Raw genomic sequence first — 25,830 nt, 5'->3', positions numbered from 1 at the left:
GACACCCTGTTAGGGGCTGGGGGCTCAGGGAACACCGTGCCTAACAGCAGCCAGAGCTGCACACAGGCAGCCACTGTATTCCTGTACAACACACACTGGAGACACGTAAAACAGGCGCCCTCATGGTGCAAACTGGGATGTCTTACTTGCCCATGGCTGACACAGTGCTCGCTCCCACCACAGGTTTGCATGGGCAATGGTGGTGCCGGGTCGCTTTGTGGGCTCCAACTCCTAGAGATAAGCTGTGAGCACTGCGGGGAATCTCCTGAGAAGACACTATTGCCATAATAGGAGTTTTCATTGGCAGGACATCTGGGGAAGAAGCCTAAATATCGGTTCTACCTCTTCCCGGAGCTGGCGGCGGAGCAGGTCTGTCCGAACGCGGTCCTCGTGAGGGAAGCGCTGCTGGCGGCAGCCGTGGCCCAGCCAAAGCGCACAGAGGATTTTTAAGGAAGAGGAAACAACAGCCACATCCCGGCCACAACCGGGCCGCTCACCGCGGCAACAGGGCAACAAGACCTGTTTGCTCAGAAGAAGCCATGCCCGGGCCGGGCACGCCCCCGGGCAGGCGAGGGCGAAGCCACTCGAGGGCGCGCCCTCCGTGGGCGGGAAGGCCGCGGGGACTCCTCCTCCTCCTGCCCGGAGCATCGGCGTGCGATGGGGCTGGAAGCGAGGCGGGAGCCTTAGCCCCGCTCCGGCCGGGAGCCATGCCCGCGGCGAACGGCACGGGCACCTCCAGCCGCCCGGAGCCCGCGGCGCCCGAGCAGGAGGTGCCGGGCGAGCGGCCCCTCTTCAGCGCCGCTACCTACGAGCTGCTGGCGCTGCTGGTCGCCACCATCGGTATGCTGGGCTTGTGCAACAACTTGCTGGTGCTGGTGCTCTACTACAAGTTCAAGCGGCTCCGCACGCCCACCAACCTCTTCCTCGTCAACATCAGCCTCAGCGATCTGCTGGTGTCCGTCTTCGGCGTGAGCCTTACCTTTATGTCCTGCCTGAGGAGCCGCTGGGTGTGGGACGCCGCCGGCTGCGTCTGGGACGGCTTCAGCAGCAGCCTCTTCGGTGAGTGCTGGCGCCGCGGCCGCCGCCTGTCCCTCCCTGTCCTGCTGAGTCGTTCCTCGGCCGCTTGTACCGGTGGTACCGCGCCGTGTCCCCGGTTCCCAACCGCCCCATCCCTGCCGCTTCCCAACCGCCCCATCCCTGCGTGTCCCTGCCGCTTCCCAGCCGCCCCATCCCTGCCCTTCCCAACCGCCCCAACTGCTCCGTCCCCGCTTCCCAACCGCCCCAACCGCTCCCTGCCGGCCGCAGCCGCTCCATCCCCGCTGCCCCAGGCGCCGCCCTGGCGAGGGGCTGGGTGGGGGCGAGGAGAGCCGGCGCTTTTTTGTAAAAAAAAAAAGCGACAGTGCTGGAGAAAACGACCCGAAGCAAAAAGAGAAATTATTCCAGAATCAGTTTTCCTACCTCCCGCCTTTGCCTGTGTAAGGTGTAATGGGACGTGTGGGGAAAAGGACAGGAGCGCTGTTAGAAGAGGTCTCTAGTTGACCGAGTGACGCGCAGAATTCATGAGCATAAAGCACTGTGTTTTGGAGGAAGTGCTGCACTGTGTGGATAAGGAGCACGTATGACTCTGGGTGTAGGGTCAGCAGTGTTCTGCCTCCATGGAAGAGGTGGAAAGCTGCTCCCCAGCAGCCTTCTCAGTGCTGCAACTTGTCTCTTTATAAAGCTACGAGGTGTGAGGCAGTACCTTGAATTTCCTTATCCATATGCGAAATTCGAGTACCATCTTTCAGTCATAATGGTGTCACAGTTGGGCTTTGGGAAACCACTGATTTCTGTGAAATGTTACCGTTGCAGGAGGAGTTTTTACACTATTTCCATTTTCAAAACCTACAAGCTCTTTACTGCTTTCCTTCCTGAAATGAATACATACTCTTTGTAAGTTTGCAGAAGAATAGGTTGCAGTCCAGCTATGTACATGCAGCCTCTTAAAAGGAATATTGCTTTTTCTTTACCAGTAAAGGATGCTGCAAAAGAAGAGACTCGTGTTTCTAATGGTGAAAGTAAATGTTTGGCTAACTTGTAATGAAATCTAAAGCTCATCATGTTAGATACATCTTCTGGCAGAGATCTATAAGTTAGAGGTGGATCACAGTGCACTATATGCTGAAATTGACTCTGAGGTGATACATTAAAGTCTTCAATAAGCTTTGTAGCTTTCCTGCGTACGTGACTTTTGTTTCACATGGCTCTATGGTCAGCATTTTGTGGGCTACTGTGTGAAGGTGCGTGGTTGCTCATGCTTGATTTGACTCCTGCTGCATAGTGCAGCAAAAATTTTATGTCTTGAAAGTTATGGTGGGTGCAGGATGTAGTTAATCATTTGTATAGTGTTTGGTCTCCATCACTCAGCCTGTTCAAATTCTTGAGGAACTCAAGTACTTGTCTGCCAAACAGATGCTGCCAGACTACTGAATGCTAATCTTACACAGGGGATGTAAAGTACAGTTCTGTTCTATATCTCTTCTATATTATACTTATTTTTTTGATGGAGGCATTTTCCATAAAGGCTCAAAAAAGAGATATATAGTAAGGGTAAAAAACCAGACTATAATAATCTCATACCATCTTCTGAAATAGTAGAAATAGAAACAATGAGGTATATAAATGGGCAAGGAAATTGCTTGATCACATGTGACTTTCAATTTCTGTTTATTTTGAGGTATGCTACGTAATTTGTTGCTATAAATATATTTAGTGTTGATGATTTCCTGCATCCCTCTCTTTAAGAAATTTTTTTTTTCAAAAGAAATGTAGGCAAATTCATGGGCCTTGTCTAGAGAGCAGTCAAGTTAGAATCTATGGTTTGTAAAATTACATCTTCCTGTGGTTACTCATGCTATGTTCCTCCTCCAAAATGTGCTTCATCGGGAAGAATTTTTTATTACTATTAATATTAGAAAAGTGTGTGTTTGTGTGCAGTTGATCATATGGAAGTGGATAGTAAATTCACAACTAAATGTTCAGGAATGATGCTTTAGTTTACTTTTTTCAGCTGCCATGTAAAGCAATAGAAAATATTTAACTTGGCTATCATAATTGAATATTCTAAATCATAACCTGATAAAGTGATGTCTAATTTTAACCTCCACAGTATTGTTTTCATATTCTCATCTAGAAATAGAATTGTTCCTTCCTGCTTTTGAAGATAAGTGGTTCCCCACCTGTATAGGAAAACAGGGGCATGTCAATGAGGAAAAAAAAAATTATAAATGATGCCCTGTAGGTAGCATCATACTCTGTTAGCCATCTGGACTCTTGCTAGCATGGGTTCTATTTTCATTTTGTAATGTGTTTATGGAAAAAAAATAATCATTTGTTTTGAAAGCTGAGATCAAGGTATTTCTGTGTTCCTCTTAAGGATTTCAACATGATTAAATACATAGGTGGCATTTGTGCTTAAAATAAACTGGTAGCATCTATATTTTCAGAAACCTTCATTACAGAATGATGACAACTTCTTTACCCCCTCACACGTATGAGGGCACTCTCTACACTTCCAGTAATTTTGCATTGAAGAATTGAGCATTTTCTTTGTGAGACTGCTTCTCATTTTGCCAGCCAGTTGGAGGCGTGGTGAGATCTGGAACTTAGACACTGTAAGCAGATGCTCACAGTCTGAAACTTTTAAGTTAAGAAGATGGCAGCATTAACTACAGATTTTCTGTCTAGGAATAAATGGCTTTTAAAAAAATAGTTAAATGGTTTAGAAAGGTTAAATGGTGCAGAAGTAGAGTATTGCAAGGAACACAAAAACCATTTTATGGTTTTTGTGTTCCTTATAATAGCCTACTTCTCTGTATTATCATAACTTTCTCTTGAGACAAGCCCATGTAGTAACATCTGCTCTTGAGTTGCATTGCACAGCTCAGAGCCTGATGTTTGTGCTACTGCCTATGTTTTCTGTGAAAGATTTTCATTGAGCCTTTAGAAGCTGCAGAGACCTGCTTGCTACAGTGTAAAACTGATCATTTTGACTACTGAGCATCTGTCCTCATCACACAAATAACAGTCCCTATTTTCTTTTACTCATTAGAGTCTGAAGTCAAGATACAGTTTAGGTACATGTCTTCATAGCAGAGGCCCCAAGAAGGGCTTTTTTTTCTCTACTTCAAAGCCATTCCTAGCACCTCTTATATTAGTGTAGGGAAAATGACATAAATGATTACCTGACAAGTCTTAGTCTAAGCTTTCCTGACGCAGTTGTCTGTTTTAGACACTAATCCCCATTTAATTTTGTTCCAGTGAGTTCCAGTGTTTATTTTGGTACAGATGGTGCATCCTGGTGTGATATGATAGTTGCACATCAATTAAGTGATGTATTTATACCATGAGGGTCACCTTTCTATGGAGGTGTGCAGTCAGCTCTATGCTGGCCCTACTGCATCTGCCACCCTCTCTTAGTGTAAGATGCTTCTAACTCTTTCCCTGTCTGTAGTCACCCAAGCCATAAGTAGTAGAGATCTGTGTAATCTCTTTATCTGATTTAGCAACAGAACTCATATCTGGGAGGTGTGCTATCACTGAAGGCATAGCTTTTTGATTATGGTTTCTAGAGAAGATGCCTGACAGCTAAACATACCCAAAAGTCTTGGTTAGCAGACATAGATAATTTCTTTCTTCAGATAAGAGGGTAGTTGTGAAATACAGGGTCGGGACGTCGTGACCTTTGTGTGTATCTGCTGGGTTCACACGGATATTTAAGGGGTTTTTTTTAAATGACAGTGGCTGTCAGAACTTGATGTGCACAAGAGAAATTTGTGTACTGCTCACTCTCAGGCAGTGAGTGTCTGTTTTAATACCTCCTGTACACTGAAATAGGCCCTGAGGGGTTTGAGGTGAGCTACTCTTGTCACATGGAGCCTACACACATAACCCCTCGAGCATAAATCACAGCTAAAAGTAATGGCAGCTAAACCATTGGCCAGTACTGGTGTTTGAACACCTTTTAAATTGTGCAGTGGAAGAAAGAAGTGGAAAAACTGTTTGATAACAGGAATGGTCTTGAGGAACAGGCACCAAAACTCTTTATCTGAGGCCGTCTTTTGACAGAAGATTGCATAGTCAGGCTGTACTCTGGCGTAGGCTTTGTATCATTAAACCTTCTTTGCAATTGAAAGGCTACTGTTATTGAAATGTGATTAGAGACCTCTGTTTTTCCTAAATGCAAGCTGGTTTTGTAAGGGTAAAATAAACACTGCCAGCTTTTAATGTAAAATTAATTTAAAGTATTATGTTCCTCCTGGACAAATTACCATTGGTATGCAGCAGCTAGATCTCAATGAGCTACCAAATCAATGTTGATATCTGGGTGAATACTCCATTCCAGTAATGTGAACTAGAGGATGGGAAAAACTATAAGAATTTTACAGACTGTACTCTCCTGTGAAAAGCTAATGTGTGTACAGCTGAGGTTTGTTTGTTTCAAGGCGAGGTGATACCACCACACCCACACCCAGCAAATACTGAAGTAGGGATTATTTGCTTGGGAGTGTCCCGTGGACTTGGCTTCAGTTACAGCCTGTTCATCTAAGGCTCTTCCCTGCACAGTGACAGTGATGTCCTGTGCCATCCTCTTGCATTACCCATGTATGTTATATGCACCGATTTAATCTCACTAAAAGCATTTTCAATTGTTACTCAGCAGATAGTTTAGGATCTTGTGTTACAAATAGCTGGAGGCTCAATCAGCATGCTTTCAGCTTTAGCTTTTTTTTTCTCCCTGAGTAAGTTAATCACTTGGAATATTGAATCTGGAAGAGGTGATTTATTTCACCATAATTTTATAGGACAGCTACATATAAAATATACTTGAAGTATGTTATGTCTAAGAGAAGGGATTTTTCAGCTCCCTAGATTTGAATGCAGATGTTAAAATTATTTGTAAAATTAAAAGTGATAAATAGCTGGTGCCTAAATCTTATTGCAATGCCTAATTGCTGAATTCAGATAGATTGGTTATATATTTTGTAGTACAAAACTAGAGAGTGCAATAACACCTTTTCTTGCCATGGACAGGAAATTTCTTCTGCTCAATTTCTGCTTTCTGGCTTTTCAGATGTGAAAAGAGGTGAGGAGGGGTTGCAGAAGGATGGCTTTCTTCTGTGATTAGGTATGCAAAATAGTCATTCAGCATTTGAATGTAGGGAGAGGATTAATTGATATAGAAAATAATATGCCTTTTTGTTGTAGTTGAAATGAAGACAATACAAAGCAGCACATTCCATTTTCAGAAGGCTTCAAACTGCTTTTATTATAGCATGCATGCTTTTTATACAGTCTTAAGAAACTCAAAAGTTTACACTTTACTCATTGGTCATGAAGGAAGAACAAAGTGCTTACTGGAATAAGCTGTTGCAGGTTCTCTTACTTATCCTTCTTTCTTTCTTGGTTTCTATGTCAACAACCTTGGTAGAAAATTCTTTCAGGGGTAAACATGGATCCTCATATCAAACTTCTCTCTGGCTCTCAGAAGTTGCTGTAAAACCTCTTCCTCACCCTTTGACAGAAGCCACAGTCTGTCTCAGAAATTGATCTTATTTGCTACATTGTGCTGCAGTTGCTCTGCAGAGATGCTCAGACTTTGGGAATATTTGATATCACCTCTGGCCAAATTATAGGCCATGCTTGGGGCATGGCCTCAATATGAAAATAAGGTGTACCTTGCATAGAGAGGGCAGAAGCTGTTGCAACTCTTCAAACTCATTGAAAGTAACACTTCAGTTCTGAAGGCACTGCAATATTTTTCTTCTAACTAAGGATTATAAACTCAGAATATACACATTGTGTGGTATAACGCAGTATAGTTTAGCTGTGTTTTACAGTCTTCTCTGTGATGACCTACACTATGCAGATTGAAGCATTTAATGATGTATCCAGAACTGACTCCTGAAAAAGCCCAGAATATGGAAGAAATAATTAGCACATATGTTACATAATAAAATCTACACTAAATGCAGTATTTCAGTGGGGAAACAATGCAAAATGGCAAAAATGAGAATTTTCTTTATAAACATCCAAATAACAAGAAGTGGCTTGTCACTGCTCCCTGATTGTGTATGACTGGCTGCTGGCGAAGAAGAGGAGTTGCAACACAGAAATTGCAAACTAGTGGCTTAACCAAGAAGACACTTCAGTTTTGCTACATTTATCTGCAGCTTCAATGGGAATGACCCCATTTGTGCTAGGGTAATTGCCCAGGCTTAAATCAGAGCTAAAACTAGCAGCAGTTCCTAAACACAAAGAGTGTTTATGTTTATAATCAACACATACAGATAGGGGTATTGTCTGAGATGAAAATCTGTAAATCAGACATGCAGTCTCTGGAAACACTGGGCAGTAGAGTCTTTCTGAAAGAGTTAGAAAGAGTGAATTGCTGGTAGAGTAAATCAGCTCTCAGAATCTTGGGTCTTAGCCTTGGATCAAAATATGTAGATCTCCAGTACCTCGAGATGCAAAACAAAATTTGTTTCTGATAAAAGGTGGAAATGGTAGAATTGGTTTGAAATGTGTATTTTTGCTAAGAGGGGGCTAATAGCCAAACAATAACCATAATGGCTTTCTGTAACAGATTTGCTTTTTTAATCAGCACACATTTCATCATATTAAAATATGCAACTCAGGATGAAAAGTAATAATTTCCAGAAAAGCTCCTGCAGAGGAGTGGGGGCAGGGAGGGAGGTAAAATTCAGTGCTTTCCTCTGCACTAGACTACAGAAACTGAATGAAACATAAAAAATGCAGCTATAAGCATGCATAAATCATATATATCTTGTGCTGTAACCTGCATTTACTGCCTCAGTGTCTGCGTGCTGCCAAACGCTCCTTGAATACCAACAGAGCAGGGATTTGTATTTTGGTGCATACTGTCCAACGGGCTGTCCAAGGTCCCATTTACAGTTCAGGGAGGAAAATTCGAGTATGGCTTTGAAGAGCAGTGGTTTTATACTGAAAGAGGCTTGATAGAACATTATTCAAATGTGCACATACTGATTTTTAGAGATACTGAGCATTCAATGACTTCCTTGAGAATGTCAAGGACTTAGGAAATTATTTCTTGTGAACACCTGTACTTTCAGCCAAGCATGTGAGCTTTTGATTACTTTGTCATGGCTACAATTCAGCATCCATAAAAGGGATGGGGAAGTATTAAGACCACACAGGGGCATTAGTCATTGAATACCATTCAATGAAGGAAGGTCGTAAGGAGCAAAAGGTTAATTTAGGTATTCTGACTCATCATCCTGAGGAGCTGCTCTTTCTCTCCACTGCTCAGACAAAGCTGCAGTGCACTATATAAGCTAACAGAACCTTTAGCTGAGTGATGTGATTTTCCTCCATAAACATGTCTGTAGATGACTATCATAACTGTCAGGTAAACTTTTTTAATTCCTAATCTTTGGGTAAGAGACATGGAAGGGGAACCTGTTGCCTTAACTTGTGTTCAAGAAGTAGACTGCATTTGATTGAATAAAGCACTTACCTTAGCCAGTGTAAGTACCTATAAAATCCTGTAGTTATTTTCTAATGCCTACTAATATTTTGCTTAGGTACGCATTGTTCGATGTATTTTCAGCATGTTAGGTACCAAAAAAGGCATGATGAACTTTTCAACTTCATTTTAAAAAAACCCAAAAAACCCACCAACAAACCCAACTGAAAACCCCTTTTCACCCACATTTGCTAGTCCAATTTCAAGCTATGAGAGTGAAATTCTACAGCAATGATTTATACAAGGAAAAAAACCCTACAAAACTAAATGGGAAAGGTTACTTCATTGCCAACAATGTCTACATCTTTTCATGATGAAAGTTGAAAGATAACTAGAAAAAAATTTTTTTAAATTGTTTCATTTTAAAGAGATATAGGAAACAGTGTGGCACATTTTCTTTTAGACTGGGAAATTCCCTTAATCAAGAAAAGTTTCTAACTCACCTCTTATAAAAAGGGAATCTTTTCATAACTACAGGATAAAGTAATTTTTTAAAGAATCCTAAAGGATATCCTACTGTGAGATACTTGGTTAATAATAAACTGCTTTTGCTGTTGAATATAGAGAGGCTATGTGTTTCTCTAGATTGTGTTATTCTTAGTTGTCTTCCTAAAATTCATGTTGCTGTTCCTTCTGCGCTGTTGTTAATTTATCTGCAATAAATGTTTATCCTTTTTCAAAGTGAGATCAGGTTCCTGTTGAGTAAAAAATGGTTGTTCTCTGTTTGGTAGTGAAATCTGCACAATTAACCTTCTTAGAGCTTATGACACATATGAATGTACTTGGAGAATGGAAATGCTGTGCATATGCATGAAAAAAGAGTTGTGCTTTGTATTAGATAAAATCTATACAGATTTAGACACAGATATCTGTATAATCTCAGAGAATGCTGTGAAATACACTCTTTTGTTGTTTAGGAGCCTGTGTTTATGAACTTGGTGACTGAATCATAACAGATTTCAGGTGTTTGGCAGTTGCCTGACGGACAATTTGGTTTTTGATCATCAAGTGTTACAGACCATTGAAATAGAAATCCTTATATTCTAATCAAGACAGAAATACCTTAGCTTCATTAAATTTTAAAAGTGTCAGGATGGGGTAGTACTGGGAGCTGAAGATAATGTGTGATTTCTGTCATAACATGTTAATAATTGTGTACTGAGTTTGAGGTGGACAGAAAAAGAAGAGAGTGCACAAATAAACAAGGAGTGATATTTTTATGAAAGCAGCAAGATAGGAAAGGACACTCAAAATAACTGAATGTCTTTCAGATGGGACACCTTCAGCAATGTAATGCTATGTCTTCCTGGTTCTTCTTGGAATGCAAAGACTTCCAGGATATCTTGAAATAGATTGGAATTATTCTAGTCATTTTATTCACATTAAAGGTGCGCATCTCTGCTTTCAGTTAATGAAGGCTTTTTTTAATTTCAGTCTCAACTCTGAGTTCACTAAGTTTCTAAGAGATTTTTTAATTGCTGATCATCTCAGTTTTATGTGATAGCTTATTCTTTTAAAAGCCCTAAACAGACAAAGGAAACCACAAACCCCAAAGGAACATATAACAACAACTGCCACCAGGAAAAACCCCAAACCTTGGACCATGATACCTCACTGAATGAAGTAATGTTTAGGAAGAGGTATTGGCTTGTGATGGTGTTCACAGGGGTTTTAGGATGAGGGAAGAGATGAGAATTTGACTCCATGTTTCAGAAGGCTTGATTTATTATTTTATGATATATATTATATTAAAACTATACTAAAAGAATAGAAGAAAGGATTTCATCAGAAGGCTAGCTAAGAATAGAAAAAGAATGATAACAAAAGCTTGTGACTGACTGAGACAGTCCAGACAGCTGGACAGTGATTGGCCATTAATTAAAAACAAGCACATGAGACCAATGACAGATCCACCTGTTGCATTCCACAGCAGCAGATAATCATCATTTACATTTTGTTCCTGAGGCCTCTAAGCTTCTCAGGAGAAAAAATCCTAAGGAAAGGATTTTTCAGAAAATATCATGGCTATGTTGGCTTAGTCTCTTTTTCCCTTGTCCCACTTTTTAGCCATTGTACATCCTGGATCAGATGTCAGCATCCTACTCTGAGTATTTTGAAGTTGGTGATTCTGTTTGGCTTAGTAGTTAGTGAGTAATGCACAAAAAGTCTTATTGGTGTTACATTCATAATGTGAGTTAGGTCATTTTGAGTTAACCTGCTAGCAAAGGAAACATTTATCAAGAAGAGTGCAGTCCTGTTTACAGTATTTGTGAATAATTTAATTGATTTTCTTTATTTTTTTTACAGGAATTGTTTCCATTATGACTCTCACTGCTCTTGCCTACGAGCGCTACATTCGGGTGGTGCATGCGAAGGTGATTGACTTCTCCTGGTCGTGGCGGGCTATCACGTACATCTGGCTGTACTCACTGGCCTGGACTGGAGCCCCTCTTTTGGGCTGGAACAGATACACACTGGAAATTCATGGCTTAGGTTGCTCAGTGGACTGGAAGTCAAAAGACCCCAATGATAGCTCCTTTGTGCTCCTTTTTTTCCTTGGCTGTCTAGTAGCACCTGTTGGGATCATGGCCTACTGCTATGGCCATATTTTGCATGCAGTAAGAATGGTAAGTTAGTGAAAGTAAGACTTCCCTTAATGTAATATTGTCAGTGAAAAAATGTTGAAACTGTATATGAAAGTTGGATCCAAGCCAAATTTTCACTCTCACTTCCCTTTTAAACTTTTGAAAATTTGATGTTCATCTATGTCAGATACCACTAGATAGGTTGTAGGATTGGGAGAGAGCCAGCTGAGAGCTATTGAGGTCTGTTTGTTGTGTGGTTTTACTGGGAGGAAGTAGGGAAGGGCTAATGCTTACTAATCCACATCAGATCCTCACCTGAAAATTCAATACAAATCCTTAGAATGAGAAGGTGTTAATGATTCATACTCTGTGGATAGTTAGTCTGGACCCACTCAAGTTTATGGTCAACAGTATTGGCAGAATAGATAATTTGTGGACTATGTTCATGTCCCATCTTTTCCGTATTTCATGACTCAGGTAACATGGGAACCTGCTGCCTAGTATTCTGCTTTAGAGATTTCATGATTGTAAGGTAACATACTACGTGGCAAAGCATGCAGAGGAATCTGTTTATGATTTTTTTTTTCTCTAAAGATTTTTTCCATGAATCTACAGGACTGTCTAAGTAGTCAGACAAAGGACCACTAATGTAAACTGAATTTGCTTATGCAATAGCTGAGGGCAAGTTATTTTTCTAAAGTACTTATAACTGCAGCATGCTTTGTTCCATCTCTTGATTTGTTGTCTTTTAGTAAATTAGCTATTCTATTTTTTCTCAGCTTGTATTTTTACACTTAATGTAGTGAATAAAATCTGAGAAACATGATGTAACCTTCCAGAAGAACTGTGGTTTAAAAGATAAGGTGTATGGTGTCTGTGCCTTAAACTAAGGGAGTGAGTCAGTTTCTTCTAAATAAATGTAGAACTATTCAGGTTCAAGTAAAACATAAGGCTGTTTTGTTTTGCTATGTTTTTTCTCTCTACAGCTTCGCTGTGTAGAAGATTTCCAGACAGTTCAAGTGATCAAACTTCTAAGATATGAAAAGAAGGTGGCTAAAATGTGTTTCCTGATGATCTCCACGTTCCTTATTTGTTGGATGCCCTATGCAGTGGTCTCCCTCTTGATAACATACGGCTACAGCAACCTTGTAACTCCAACAGTAGCTATCATCCCATCTTTCTTTGCCAAGTCAAGCACTGCTTATAATCCAGTTATCTATATCTTCATGAGTAGAAAGGTAGGTACATTAAAATTTATTCTGAAATTTTTTTTAGAAATTTCAACACCTAGGATAAATGGTAACAATCTAGAAGAAATAAAATCCCTGATGGTGCTTAAATACCACCAGATCATAAATTTAATTTGCTTATCTGTTAATTCAAACATTTAAATCACAAAAGGGACAGGAAAGAGTGTCAGAATGTCTAGTTTTGAGAATTTACCTGTGAAATGGATTGCTGGTAGAAGACCTCATCTGAATCACTCCCTTACCACAGTAGAATTCCATCAGAGGAAGTTTATAATAATCAGTGTTTATTTTTTAGGAATAAAAAAACTTGCCTCTGACTTCTGTGTTATAGCAACACAAGGACTGATACGGGGAGTGTACCATGCACATTGTAAACTTCTGAAATCAAAATTGTATAAAGGTATCTGGAGTTTAATGGAATCCCTCGACAAAGGATAAAAAACCATGAGTGATTGCTGGAGGGGTTTTGCTGAGTTTCCCTTCCCTTTAAACCAATTATAGAGGTGGAATTTTCTGTGATTTCCTACACTGGCTTGCAGTTGCTGGGCAGCAGCGTGGGCCAGCCAGCAGCCTGTGGGGACAAGGAGGCCAAGCCAGTGGGTCTGGTCAGCCGCGGGGGCAGCCAGGCAAAGGCTGAGAGCAGCTCAGGTCAGGACCCAGGGCAAGGGGCAGCTTAAATGCTTTCCTGAGTAAAAGCAGGAGGCCTCCAATGTGGCCTCCAGTTTTGTTCTTCCCCCACAGCTCATTTCCCAGCAGACTGATCCACAATTACATAGCTGCACAATATCAGAGTTATCCTGGATATGGGAAGCTAACAACAGTCACGTTCAGAAAGGCTTTTTCAACAGAGTGACTTTTTAAATACACTGGCACTGACTCTGTACCTAGTTGTCAGGCTGAGTATCTCTTCTGAAAAACATTTTGTGGGTTCTGATACCCAGCAGCAAATTGAACTTGTACCAGGTATAAGGCCAGTAAAGACACAGGCAGGATATGTGTCAATCATCTGAACACGTTTATGGGAGATGCATTGTGAAGTTTTTTTCTCTTGCCTCTAATTCCAGATTAGGACCAAAATGATAGTATTTTTGCTTAATGTGTTTTGATTATTTTACCCTCAGAAGGAATAATGAAACAAGTTCTCTATAATAACCTTCCTTTATCTGAACTCGTTCTAACATGCTTGTACTTTCTAACTTCTCTGCTACTCTGAGGTAGACCATTACCTCTGAAGTTGTCAAGGCTTCTGTATGACCATTCTTTCTCTGAGATGATCCTTCTATGAGAGCTTGTGATTAGCTATGTTCCTTTCCCAACAGGACAGACCTATTGCCTTCTCTGTGTCGGAGTAGGATTAATTTTCCACAGCAAAACCTTGTTCTAACTTGGCATGTCAGATTGCTTCTTGCATGATATCTAGGAAAACAGAGGCACTGGCCATGCAGGATAATACTGAGTAATCCTTAACACAGCTAAATGGAAGGCTGTTAAAAAGAGATGTCCTACCTCCTTTTCAGAGAAAATGTATATTATTTCCCACCTGCTCCCGGATGTTTGTTGTGTTTGGAATTTTTGTTGTTTTTGTTTTGGGGTTTTTTTTGGTATTTTGGTTTGTTGATTGAAGTCTTCTTCATACATTCCAGGCAATTCTTATTACAGGTTATTAAACAAAGGGGAAGTTGCCCTCTGGTTGCTTGTAGAACCAGGGTTCTTCCCCAAAGCATCATGCTTTAAACGTGTGCAGATATGGAGCTACTGAATGAATGCATCTTTAACTCTCATACCTGGATTTTTGTTTTGTTGAAGGAGAGATCATAATTAGAGAATTAATACAGTGCTACTACTCAAATTTCCATTCTGTGTGCTGGTGAAAGCTTCCACTGAATTCCTCACATTATTTCGTCACACAGTAGAACAGACTTCCTGTGTCATAGGTAACTCGCTGGTTATCTGAAAGACTTCTGTTCCAGCCATATTCAATGGGAACATTTGACTTCTGTGCTACTAACCATTGAAATTTCATTTTACATCTGTGACATTAAATACTTTAGTTAAAATTCCAGACCCTGGAGTTACTTAAAAGGAAGAAAAAATCCCTTTGTATCCCCTCCCTCCCCTTGTTCCTTCCCTCTGTATACTCCTGTGAAGTGTTTGTGGGAATATTCTTTCCCTGCTGGATTTAATATGTGATTTTTGAATATGGAAACAAAACCTATAGCACACTTTGGAGCCTAGTCCTCTTGTCTTTTGCTTGTAGCTGGTAAAATATTCAGTTGCATTTCAGTGCCCTCTGTTGGCTCAGTGATCCTATTCAGATGTAGAGAAAAAAAGTACCCTCTACAAAGGCAGCATGTTTTGTTACTGAAACTAACTCAGAAGATATGCAGAAGTCTCTTATTTTGAGTCTTTTACTGTACTGTGTCCTTCACTTCCTTGTAGATAATGAATGCTTAGGAAAGTGAAGATAATTCTGTTTATTCTCTCTTGCAGTTTCGACGCTGCCTTTTGCAACTCCTGTGCTTCCGTCTGATGAGATTCCAGAGGACAATGAAAGAGATACCAGCCACAGGGAGTGACAAACCAATACGACCCATAGTTATGTCTCACAAGGCAGGGGACAGGCCAAAGAAGAAAGTGACTTTCAGCTCTTCCTCTGTCATTTTTATAATCACCAGTGATGACACCGAGCAAATAGATGACAGCAGTAAACACAATGAGACAAAAGTAAATGTCATCCAAGTAAAGCCATTGCAGGGATGAGCTGAAGAGACATGGGAATGAGTTGGATTTCAGCCACTAGACTGTTGAGGCTGGAGACTGGTTTCAGGGGCAGTGTCTGTGGTCTGCCAAAGGAAACCACATTCTTAAGCTGTGAAATACTGAAGGGATTCAGCATATGAAGCTCTCCAAGTAGTTCACTTTTGGTCACAGTACGGAAATCTCTGCTAAAATTGTTGATGGATGTCATTACTTTGAATCTTCTTAAAGCATATTTTATGATTGCCATTCAGAACTTTTGGTATTTTAATGTTTTCTGAATATTGAGCCTTCAGTGAATAATTAAATACATCTTATTTATATAATTTTGTTCTCAGTGAAATATTTTTTTCCCCACCAACTAGGACATGATCTGGTATTGTAGCTTGTTGTATACAGCTTGAAGGGAAGTACTATGACCTGAGAAAACTATAGTATTTCAGTGTTTCAGTTGGCCTTTCTAAAGATCAAGTAGAGAGTTTGTAAAGAAAAACTACCCACTGTTCATATTTATGAAAGTAAAATTTGAGTAATTAACAATAACAGTGTGTGATTCTTTATTAGTTGACGTACAACATATTTACCACACTGACAATCATGTAACAATTTATGAAAATGGAACACTAGAAGTTTTGGTAAATTTCTTATCTTAGGTACTCTGTTTGAAGTACAGTGAAATGAGCTGAAACTTCATGAAATTATTTTCTTTGAAATAGTGAGATTTCATTTCCTTTCATGAAAAGAAGTGAAACAAGAAATAAATGAATGAAATTAAGGGAGAAGACAAAGAAAGGAAATATAAGGAAGTGAAATGAAATTGAAATAAAATGAAAATTCTTAGGCGAAGTTAAAATTTTGAAATAGAATGGAATGAATTGCAATGAAATGAACCAAAACTTCATGAGGTGATACTCACTGAAATGGTGAGATTTCATTTCCTTTTGTGAAATGAAGAAATTTCATCACAGCAGGGTGCTGAGACTGATCACTCTACACTTTTGGAATCTGGGCCAGCCACGGTGATGGGGTTCACAGCAGCAGTGACAAGCTGCCATTAGGGTTTGGGTTAGGGTCCAGAGAGCTGCGGAGCGTACAGCTCAAGGAAAACTGGGGCTGGAAAAGGCATGCCAAGGCAATCCTGACAGGGCACCAACTTTGCTGCTCCTACAACTTTCTAGTCTGGACCTCCCATGGTGATCAGAAGCTCAGCCCCAGTGACAAGATGCCGTTACACCTAGAGTTGGGGTCAAGAGAGAAAAAGGACCGATAGTTCCAGGGACACTCACAGGGCTGGAAAATGCATAACAAGATAATTATAGTGGGGGCACAACATTTCTGCCTTCGCACCTTGCAGATCAGGGCCATAAATGGGGATGGGCATCTCAGCTACAGCCCCAAGATTGCTAAAAGGTTAGTGTGAAAAAAAAGAAATTCTGAAATGAAGTGAAAACAACGGAATGGAATGGAATGGAATGACTGAAACTGTGAAATGACGCTCCTTGAAATTGTGAGATTTCATTTCCTTTCATGAAATGAAGAATTTTTATTAAGAGATTAGAAAATGTGGAGCTGGCAATGTGGGCACCCTACCGTGATGCCCTTGCAATGCCTTTTTGAGTGTCAGTGTCCCTGGAGCTGTAGGCTGAATTAACAACCTAAAACTACATTTCTTGAACCATTGGGGGTAACTTTTTCTTGTAGCCTGTCACTGGCTTTGTAAGTGTGGCTCTGTGAAGTTAGTGTGCTGCAGTCCTATTTGCTCATCTTTTAAATATAACTATTTCCTGTACTTACTGCAGCACTGCTTCAAAAATCACACACTACTACAGAATTCAAGTGTTGTAACTGTCAGTCTTTGAGTAGCATCAGTTTATTCACAGTTATTGGCAGTTTCATCATCTTTTAAAAAATTAAAAATTCATCTTTGGTCTATTCTGGTGTTGTCACAACAGAAAATTTATTACAATGTGGATAGAAAGACTGATGCTGGACCTTTCCCATTACAGGCAAAGGATGATTAAAATTAGCATTTGAACAATTGGTTGTTGATTGAGTAACAGAACTGGAGACTTGGATATAGGAGAAGGAGAAAATGGGAAGGATGAAAGGATAAGAAGGGATAAGCAGGGTATATAATTAACGAAGATTTTAAATAAACTAGTTGGTAAGAGCATTCATGATCCTGTCATGCAAAGGGAAATCACAGGTGTGTTGAGTACCATGATAACCTCAGAACCAAATAATTTCTCTTACAGATGTTTCATTGATATTGTGCATTAATAGAAAAATACATATAATGATTTAGCTAAAATACCATTTTTAATCTGCAAATACAGAAGCCTCAGTTTACTTGTTGCCTCCCAGCACCTGGTGTGTCAGGACAGCTGGGAGGCATTTCAGCATCTCCTTCATGCTGGGGAAGGGATCCCCTCTCACCCTGTGCTTTGAGGCTGTCATGAATCCTGAAGTGGTGCCCACTGACCTACCTGGGGCTTCTGTTGCTGTACTGGATCCCATGGAGGCAGGAAACTGCTGGATGGCAACAGATCTGCTCCACAACCACGTGACCTTCCTCCTTTTTCAGCTCCAAGAAGAAACTAGATTTGTTCTGAATGTATCTGACTTCATGCAGAAGAGTTGTGCCTTATACTATTAAGACTTTTTTTTTAATCACAGTGATTACATCAGTCAGGAGATCAGTATTCACAAGCGTACCACTTTTGCTTGTGTCCTGCATAACATTGGTCTCCTGCTGCTGTTTCCTGCTAGAATACTGCATCAGCTAAGTGAAATGGATATGCAACCACTGTACTGTGCTAAACCACCCAGAAAGAGCAGCTTTTAGGAATACATTTATCCTTGGCTTATATAAGCAACCTTCAGCTCAAGAACAGAATTTGCTTGTCTAATATCCAGAGGTAAGAGATGAGTAAAATCTGGCTATGATGGTGGAAGATTTTATTTGATGTACATGCAAACATCTCAGTTTGACAATATCTGCAGTCAGGTATTTTGTCAGTCTATGTCACCACACTTAAGAGTGTTGTTGTTTCTCATGAAGGAAAAAAGGATGAGGGTGAGGCTGGAACTGTCCCAGAGGATGGGAATGCCTGTTCCTGCTGCTACTTAGGATTGGCAGTAGGTGCCCCCTTGGGGTTTGCCTGGCACTTGTGCATGCCCCTGTCCCCCCTTCTGTGGCAGCAAAAGTGGGAAGAAAAACAGGAGGGAGAAGTGCACAGCTGATCTCCGTTCTCTTCTGCCACAGGCAAGCGCTGCAGCCTCTGAGTTCCACTTGCCTGATGCCCAAGGCCTCCTTGCCTGCTGCTCTGACCTGGCTGTGCATTCCATTTATCCAGCTCAAACATAACCCTTTTTCTTGCTCTCAAAATTAAAATTAATATGTGGTACAAATGAGAAGGCATGTTATTAGCACCAGACTTGGCATGAAGCAGGAAAGGGAATGAAATCTTGAGATTACAATGAGGATCAACTGGGCAAGCTTGAGGCCATATTCCTGCACTTCAGGTCATCCCAGTGACTTTCCTTATTTTTGCCTTGTGTCATGTTTTTTGGTTTTTTTTTTTTGGTTTGTTTTGCAATTTCAATTCTTCTGTTTCTCTTCTGCCTCTTTTTTTCCCTTTCTTTCCTGATTTTAGGGATTTCAAAGGGAATAATTTGGGCAAGTTTTGGTCCTTCTCCCTGTACTACATTTCATCTTAGTACAATTGGTTGCAGTCACTCCATTTCAAATTTTTGGGATTTTTCAATTTCATTTTTGATTGACCATATCTCCTTTTTGGAGTGTTTGTTCATCTCTGTCCTCTGACTTCAAGATTTCATTCCCTTTCTTGAAAGGAAGAAGCTCTGAAAGACAATGAACAGAAAGAGAAATTATGTTGAAGTTTTGAAGTATCATAAAGTTTGATAACCATGCCTTTTTATTTCTAATAAAAATATCTAGAAAAATAATTTTCAGTGTAACTAAGCATTGTTGGTTTTCTGAATGTTGTCCCTTCCTATTCTTATTTTTTCTCTGTATATTTTTAACTAGTTTTTATATTCCTTCATCAATATTTTTTTCTTTTATAAAAGAAGGCCTCAGATGTGTGGACTCTGATAGGTTAAGAGGGAAGCATAACATTTTTGAGACCTCTGCCTTATTGTAAGGAGGTTTGTGAGGTCATCATGGATTTAGCAGTGTGAAAGGGAACAGAACTGATACATAGAAAAATTTTTGAGAGAATGATGTTCAAGTGAGGTAGCACTTACTTTCAATCTAATATATCATACATTTATTCTGCACATAACACACAGTTGTATCTGAACACAGGGGATTCACCAATCCTGACAATTTGAATTGGAAACAGCCTGAGATATACATCAGTTACATACAAGACCATTTTATATCCAGATGAGATGTGTCACCCTGCAGAGGGAGCCATTGTGTTATCAAGCCAAACAAGACTTTTATTTTTATTGCAGGAATTTGAGTTTTACCTACACCTCTTTGCGAGCTGGGCTGCATTTGCAAGTATTTACAGAATTTGTATCCTAGTATAAAAACTAGGCTACATTTAAATTACAGTATCATTTGGACTGGCCAAGAGTACCCTCTCAAATGATTGCCTTTAAGCCAACAAGATTTGTACAACGATACTGCTAAAATCTACAGCAAACAAAAGGCTTCGTGGCCTTTCTTTAATGGGTGAGCTGTTCAGCAGAACCATTTATTTGGGTAAAGAGTCTGGCCCCGATGAGCTTCTGAGCTTCAGAACATCATTGCATTATTTACTATGATACACCAGTGGGCAAAGCAAGTGAAAAACCAAAATTATATTAAAGGAGAACATTTAAACTAGAAGGCAGTATTTGTAGTAGAAGTTACTTTCATTTCCTTTTGCTTAATAATTCTTTTGTGATAGTTATGTACAGAGACAGCCCAATGCACTAAACTTTATGAACTGTAGAAGTTGCACAAATGTTATCACTTGACAAAAACTAATTCCCAGAGAATGTCCCATGACAAGATAATTCACATTTCTACTGTTTTGAACTGGATTTTACTAAAAGGGTGTTTCATATTAAAAATTCACTTTAGTCTTGCTCATTTTCAAAAAGCATTTTTTCAAAGCTCAACAGATAAAGGTTTTATGAACACAAAATAAGAAAAATAAATTTGCTACTTTATAACACAGTGAAGACAGATTATGTTTAGATTTTTGTTGATTCTTCTATTTTTCTGCTAATCTCAGAACTGTTTTCTCTCTGATGAAAAGGCTATCACAAAATGTTAAAACAGCATGCCTGTTGAAAGTGAAGCTACCCTAATTCTACTATCCCTAACCTGCCAAAAATATTGAAAGATACTGCAAAAAAAAAAAAAAAAAAAAAAAAAGAAGTAGGAATATTTGTTTTTTTTTTTTTTTTTTATAACTTTCACAAATTTTTTTTTTGTCCAAAATGCAAGCCAGATTTTGGAAAAACTTAGAAGGTATGTGATAGAATATAGTTTGGAATAAATACAGCATATTTAGACTGTGTTCACACAGACAGGTATGATAAGAAAATGCTTCCTCATTTTCAGAAAGGTTAAACAACTAAATTTTATTGAATGCCAATGGCTAATCATGTAAATGAGAAAGAACAGCCCAGATTTATTTTACTCTTAGGGCAATATGGCAAAATTTCTTTTGGACACATGGCTATGAAAACACATCATGGGCAATTTAATAACTTCCGATTAAATAGATGCCAGTGCATTTCTTGAAGATTTTATTGTGTCTGGATTTTTTTTTTTTTTTTCTGACAGATGCATGTTGAAAATTTGCACTGGTGTCAGTAGATCAGGGAAGCAGTTATCTCTGGAGGCAGTCATATATCAGCTCATACTTATAGTAGGAGTCCTAGTAAAATATCTGTATTGCATATTGAATATCTGTATATAGGCCTTGCCCTGATAAGCCCTGGTTGCTCTTGGTGGGCTGCAGCTGCCATGTCCTTAACTGGGCTGCAGCTGTAGTTAATGAAGACAACAGGGGCTGGGCTTGGCCAGTCAGGGAGAACCTGGAAGGAGCCCTGACTAAGAAGCAGCAACAAGCAGAAGAAGTCAGAGCTGTGAAGAACTGCCCCCAAGAAGTATTGCCAAGAAGGTACGAGAAATATGATTGTGACAGTATGGGACTTTAGAAATATGAAATATAACAGAAGATAACAACACATACTTGGGCTGTCCCTATTAAAGGCTGGGTTTTTGCAGTGTTTAATGACAAAAGAAAGGTCACACAAACATAAATACGAATAAAAAACAATAAGGATAGGTTTTGTAGGCACAGGCTTGTTGTATTGAATAACATTTAAACAAAGGCAGCACCATCTCATTTAGTACCTCTGGTGAAAGGTTATGAAGAACTGTTTCCCCTTTTCTGGGTTGCATTTTCTTCACAGACATTTGAAATTTTGGATTTATCTGTAACATTTTAGGTGAAGTAAGCTTGTCTGAACAGCTTGTTTTTGGGGAATACTGTACTACAGATACCACTATAATAATCTCCTCTTTCTAATGCAAGATCACACAGGAGCTGTGTTGAAAGGCTCAATATGAGGTTTATTCATTTTTCTTTAGCAAAATAATGACTGAGATTTAATCCGTCACTGAATCTCACTATTGAATGCTAGATGTAAAAGGGTTTTACTGGGGAACAGTCTAAAACACCCACAAGTAAGGACTGACTGGTCTTGTTTTAATCTGGTACAGTTTGTCCAATAATTTATCTGGTTTGAGATTAAATCTCTGTGGGCAGAATCAGTATTGCAACACTTGGTGATTATTTGCAAGGAGTTTTTTTGCATAAGATTTTTGGTTGCTCTCTGAACATTAAAATTCTTGCACAGGCTTTATTTTATCCTCTTCATGAGAATCCCATCCCAGCTGGCACTTCTAGTGTGTCTGTCTCAGAAAAGCAAATACTTAAAGATTTTTGAAGATGCCCCATTTGTGCTCTGGATTGCCTTTCTTGTGCACCCACAAACAATCTTTTACATGATGACGGAGAGGAAAAGTGTTCCAAGACATCTTTACAAATACCAAATCCAAGCACATTTGAGCAAACTGAGATTCCCAGCACGCTCTTTCTGATTGCAGAGACAGCTTGAAGGACCAAGCGTGATGTAGATCTTTCTAAGATGCATAAACACTGGGATGTGAAACTTGCTAAGTTATTGAAAACTTGATTAGGTGATTGGGATAGGGGTAGGGTACATGTAATTAAAGGGAAGAAACTGAAAAGAATTTTGTGATATTTAGTTGTAATAAATATATTCTGTATCACTTAATAAATTTCATCAAATGTCTGTGATTCTGAGTATAGATCACTGGATTAAGGTTGACAGCAATAAGGAATATTCATTATTTTGTTGAAAAATGTGTCTGATATAGGCGAAAAGGTGGACCAGGCAGCTTTAAAGTAAAGAAATGGGCATCTTCGTAGAAAGCAGACATATTTTCTTAGGGTTTTTTAATCGGCAATTTATGTAATTTATATTTTAATTTTCTTTTATTTCTGTTTGATTTTCACAGTAATGTTAATTGCGAAAATAATTCCTTCCTCTATAGATTGGCAGACAGTATAACAGAGGTACGATCTCAAAAGACTCTTGGAATGCAGGAAGTGCCACTTGCCTCCTCTATGAATATGTTGATGGTGCCCAGAAAGGATAAATGAGAAAAAAAGGAGCTAATTGCACTTGCTGGTCATAGCAGTCAGATGGCCAGATGTTTGAGGCACTGTTTGCTGTGGACAGTTAATTTGAGTCAGTGATGTGCTATGCTAGATCTGGGTAGGATTCCAGAATCTTATTTCCGTAGGGAAAAAGGATCTCTGATCCCATCTCTTCTGTGTGTGCCAGGGTCCAGTAGAGGAAGAGCTGTGCCTGAGCATTGATGTGGTCTGGTACCCCAAGCAAAAATGGTAAAGAAATAATGATTTTGAGCAGTAATTTATCAGAAAATTGATGGAGGCATGCCCACAATATCAAGAGACCCCTGAGCTAAGAAAGACTTCTTCCCTGTGAGAAAGCGTGTCTGTTCTGCTTCCCATCTGGTAATGTTTGAATGGTTAGTGTCCCCAAACTTAGCTCCTGGGTTTAAAAGCACAGTTTATTTAATGTGGAAACAGTGCAAGCAAATCTTACTGTTTCCAGTTATGCTTGGGCTCCTTCACAATTTATGTCTTTTCTGTGCAGAGCCAGGGCGGGATCCAGCTGCTCCATGGACAAGCCATTGTATGGCTGTCAGCAAAGCCACACTGGAGCGTGCTGGTTCTCCCAGCAGGCTGTGTGTTTCTCTGTTTCAGTAAGTTTAAGATCTTCAAATATTTACTTGGCTTTTGTTTTGCTAATAGAAAATGGTGAAGCAGTTTGTTTCAAAGTGGCAAAGAATGCATACAGATGTTTGCCTTATCTTTATGCTTCAGAAATACAGCCAGGCTATAGAGACCTTGATATCCTTGACTCCACTAACTGAAAAGTGCTTCAGCTTTTTAGTCTTTGTTCATTATATTAATGTCAAGTGTGTCTTCAGTCACATTACTATGTGGCAGATGGGGGAATTCAGACATATGCAGTTCAACAATTACTGTGAAGAAAAGAGTTTCCCTGGTGCAGATGCTATCAAAGACTAAAAAGTACCACAGCACATGCAGAACGATTATGTTCTGTATTTATGGCTGAGTTAGTCTTGGCAAATACAAAATAATACCTTACAGGGAGCAGACCAAGTCCTGGGATCAGATTCATTGGTATGCTCTGGCTGCTCAGGGCTCCATCAGAGAGTACAGCTGGTTTATGTTGTCAGAGCAACAGGACAGTCAGGAGTTACTGTTACAGAGAAACTGGGCCAGCTTGGGGGCTTCTATGATTATTATTTTTTAAAGTAAAATAAAGAAAAGCAAACATTGTCAAGCCTATATTAGCTCTGTAGTTAATTTGATATGACAGACTGACTGTTCAGAGACTGCTACAGTTACTTAAAACCAAACTACTCTTGAATATAATTGCTACAGCCAGTGTGCAGCCACTAGCCACGTGCAGGGGTGTCCTTCACCATTTCTCTGCAAGCAGCCAGGATCCTGATGTAGAGCCAGAATTTTCATCCTGGATTTGGTTAGGTATTTTCAGGCCACAATTCCTGCCCTTTCTGTGCTGTGTGAGCAAGTGGCTCTGGCATGAGGCAATTCAGATACCAAAGTGCTGTGCCAGTCCCTGAAATTCTGATTTAATGGGTACTGAAAATGAGGCTGGGAAAGGATTAGCTGCTTTGTAAGTACTGATATCTGTGATGCATTGAGGCAAAAGTGTCACCTCAGTCGCAGCTTCAGTCTCCTGCACCCTTTCCACGTTAAAGGTAATTTGTGATTATTTGTGGTTATTTACAACTGATTATATAAATGAAAACTTGTGGCAACATTATTGTTATTGTTGTTGCCTTAGGTTTTCCCGTCAGAAATCTCTATTACCTCACCTGCTAGTAGAGATTCTTGTGTTCTTGCTTCAGTTTGCTCCAATTGGAATGACTTCACTTGCAGACGTGTTGTGTTTTGACTGTTTAAAGCACCCTAAGTAATTTTGACAAAAACAAATTATGGACTGATTGCCTTGGAGAGGTTGGTCAGCAGATGTGACTGAGAAGTGTCTTCCAACTGAGGTCAGTCAAGAGCTTTAGCATCTTTAGCCAGCATATGAGCCAGAGGACTGTGTGTGTGCGCACTAGCTCATCAAGCCTTCTGGTCATCTGCTCTGTGCCAGCTGCTGGCCTCTGCTAGGGATTCAAAGCCCTGCTGAAACAGAAATAAAGGCAGACAATCTGGTTTCGATCATCATGCAAAAATCTTCCTACAATTATTTTGTAAATTGTCTTCCCTTTGATTTTGACTTATCTCCACACAGGGAAGACCCAACAAAGACAATATTGCCAAATTTCACAGAAGAAAGTACAACGGATGGCAAGTGTATTAGGTCTAGGTGAGCAGAGGAGCTGAGAACTGCTGTAAAGCAAATCCCCAGACCAGAAACTTTAGATGACAGTATTACTCAGAGAAGTATTGTCTCTTCTGTGTCAGATACCTGAGTAATAGAAGAGATTTTATCAGTTTTTCCAGTTAGTTGGATCCTTTTGTTTAGTTCTTAGATTTACAGGAAGTACATGCTTAAGAGCCCCACTTTCTCTACATCTGAAAAGTTCAAAGGCCCAATTTTATGATGTACTCCGTACCATCCTGGTTAGCTGAGTCCTACCATGGACATTGAGGAAGTAGTCACACTCTTAAACTGACCCTGTAAAGCTGGAAAATAGAGAAAATCTGGTTGTGTCATAGTTGACACTAGGACAACAAAGATACTGGTATGGGTTGCTATTCTTATAGGCATGCAGACAAGAGTAGGAAAACCCTTGTTTTAGTTTTTTTTGTTCTTGCTGATTAGTGAAAACAGAGGGTGAGATGACCTAGTGATGCTTGAGATCGGATCAGTAATTGAGGCAAATTGAGACATGAAAGGACTGCCTGATGCTTAGAAACCATTAAAGGCTGAAAATTACTCTCTGTGAGAGAGGGCTGCAATGAAACAGTTCTTTGGAAAATAAACAAAAACTTTAGAAATTCCTTTCAGAAATTCTGCTGTAAGGTTGATTGTGCAGCTG

The 25,830-nt window shown here is 39.8% G+C and overlaps 1 protein-coding gene across 1 annotated transcript; it reads left to right on the top strand.

Moving 5' to 3' along the window:
- The first annotated feature begins 684 nt into the window (after window positions 1-684).
- Window positions 685-15,632, top strand: OPN3 (opsin 3). Its single transcript, XM_058802518.1, has 4 exons — window positions 685-1,059; window positions 10,853-11,172; window positions 12,117-12,368; window positions 14,871-15,632. The coding sequence occupies exons 1-4, from the start codon at window positions 708-710 to the stop codon at window positions 15,138-15,140; spliced, it is 1,194 nt and encodes a 397-aa protein (XP_058658501.1). The 5' UTR covers window positions 685-707; the 3' UTR covers window positions 15,141-15,632.
- Window positions 15,633-25,830: the final 10,198 nt, after the last annotated feature.

Source organism: Ammospiza caudacuta, chromosome 3, assembly GCF_027887145.1.
Source record: "Ammospiza caudacuta isolate bAmmCau1 chromosome 3, bAmmCau1.pri, whole genome shotgun sequence".
In the NCBI taxonomy this organism is placed as follows: domain Eukaryota; kingdom Metazoa; phylum Chordata; class Aves; order Passeriformes; family Passerellidae; genus Ammospiza; species Ammospiza caudacuta.
The sequence above is the reverse complement of the archived record's forward strand: the minus strand, read 5'-3'. Positions and strand labels throughout refer to the sequence as shown.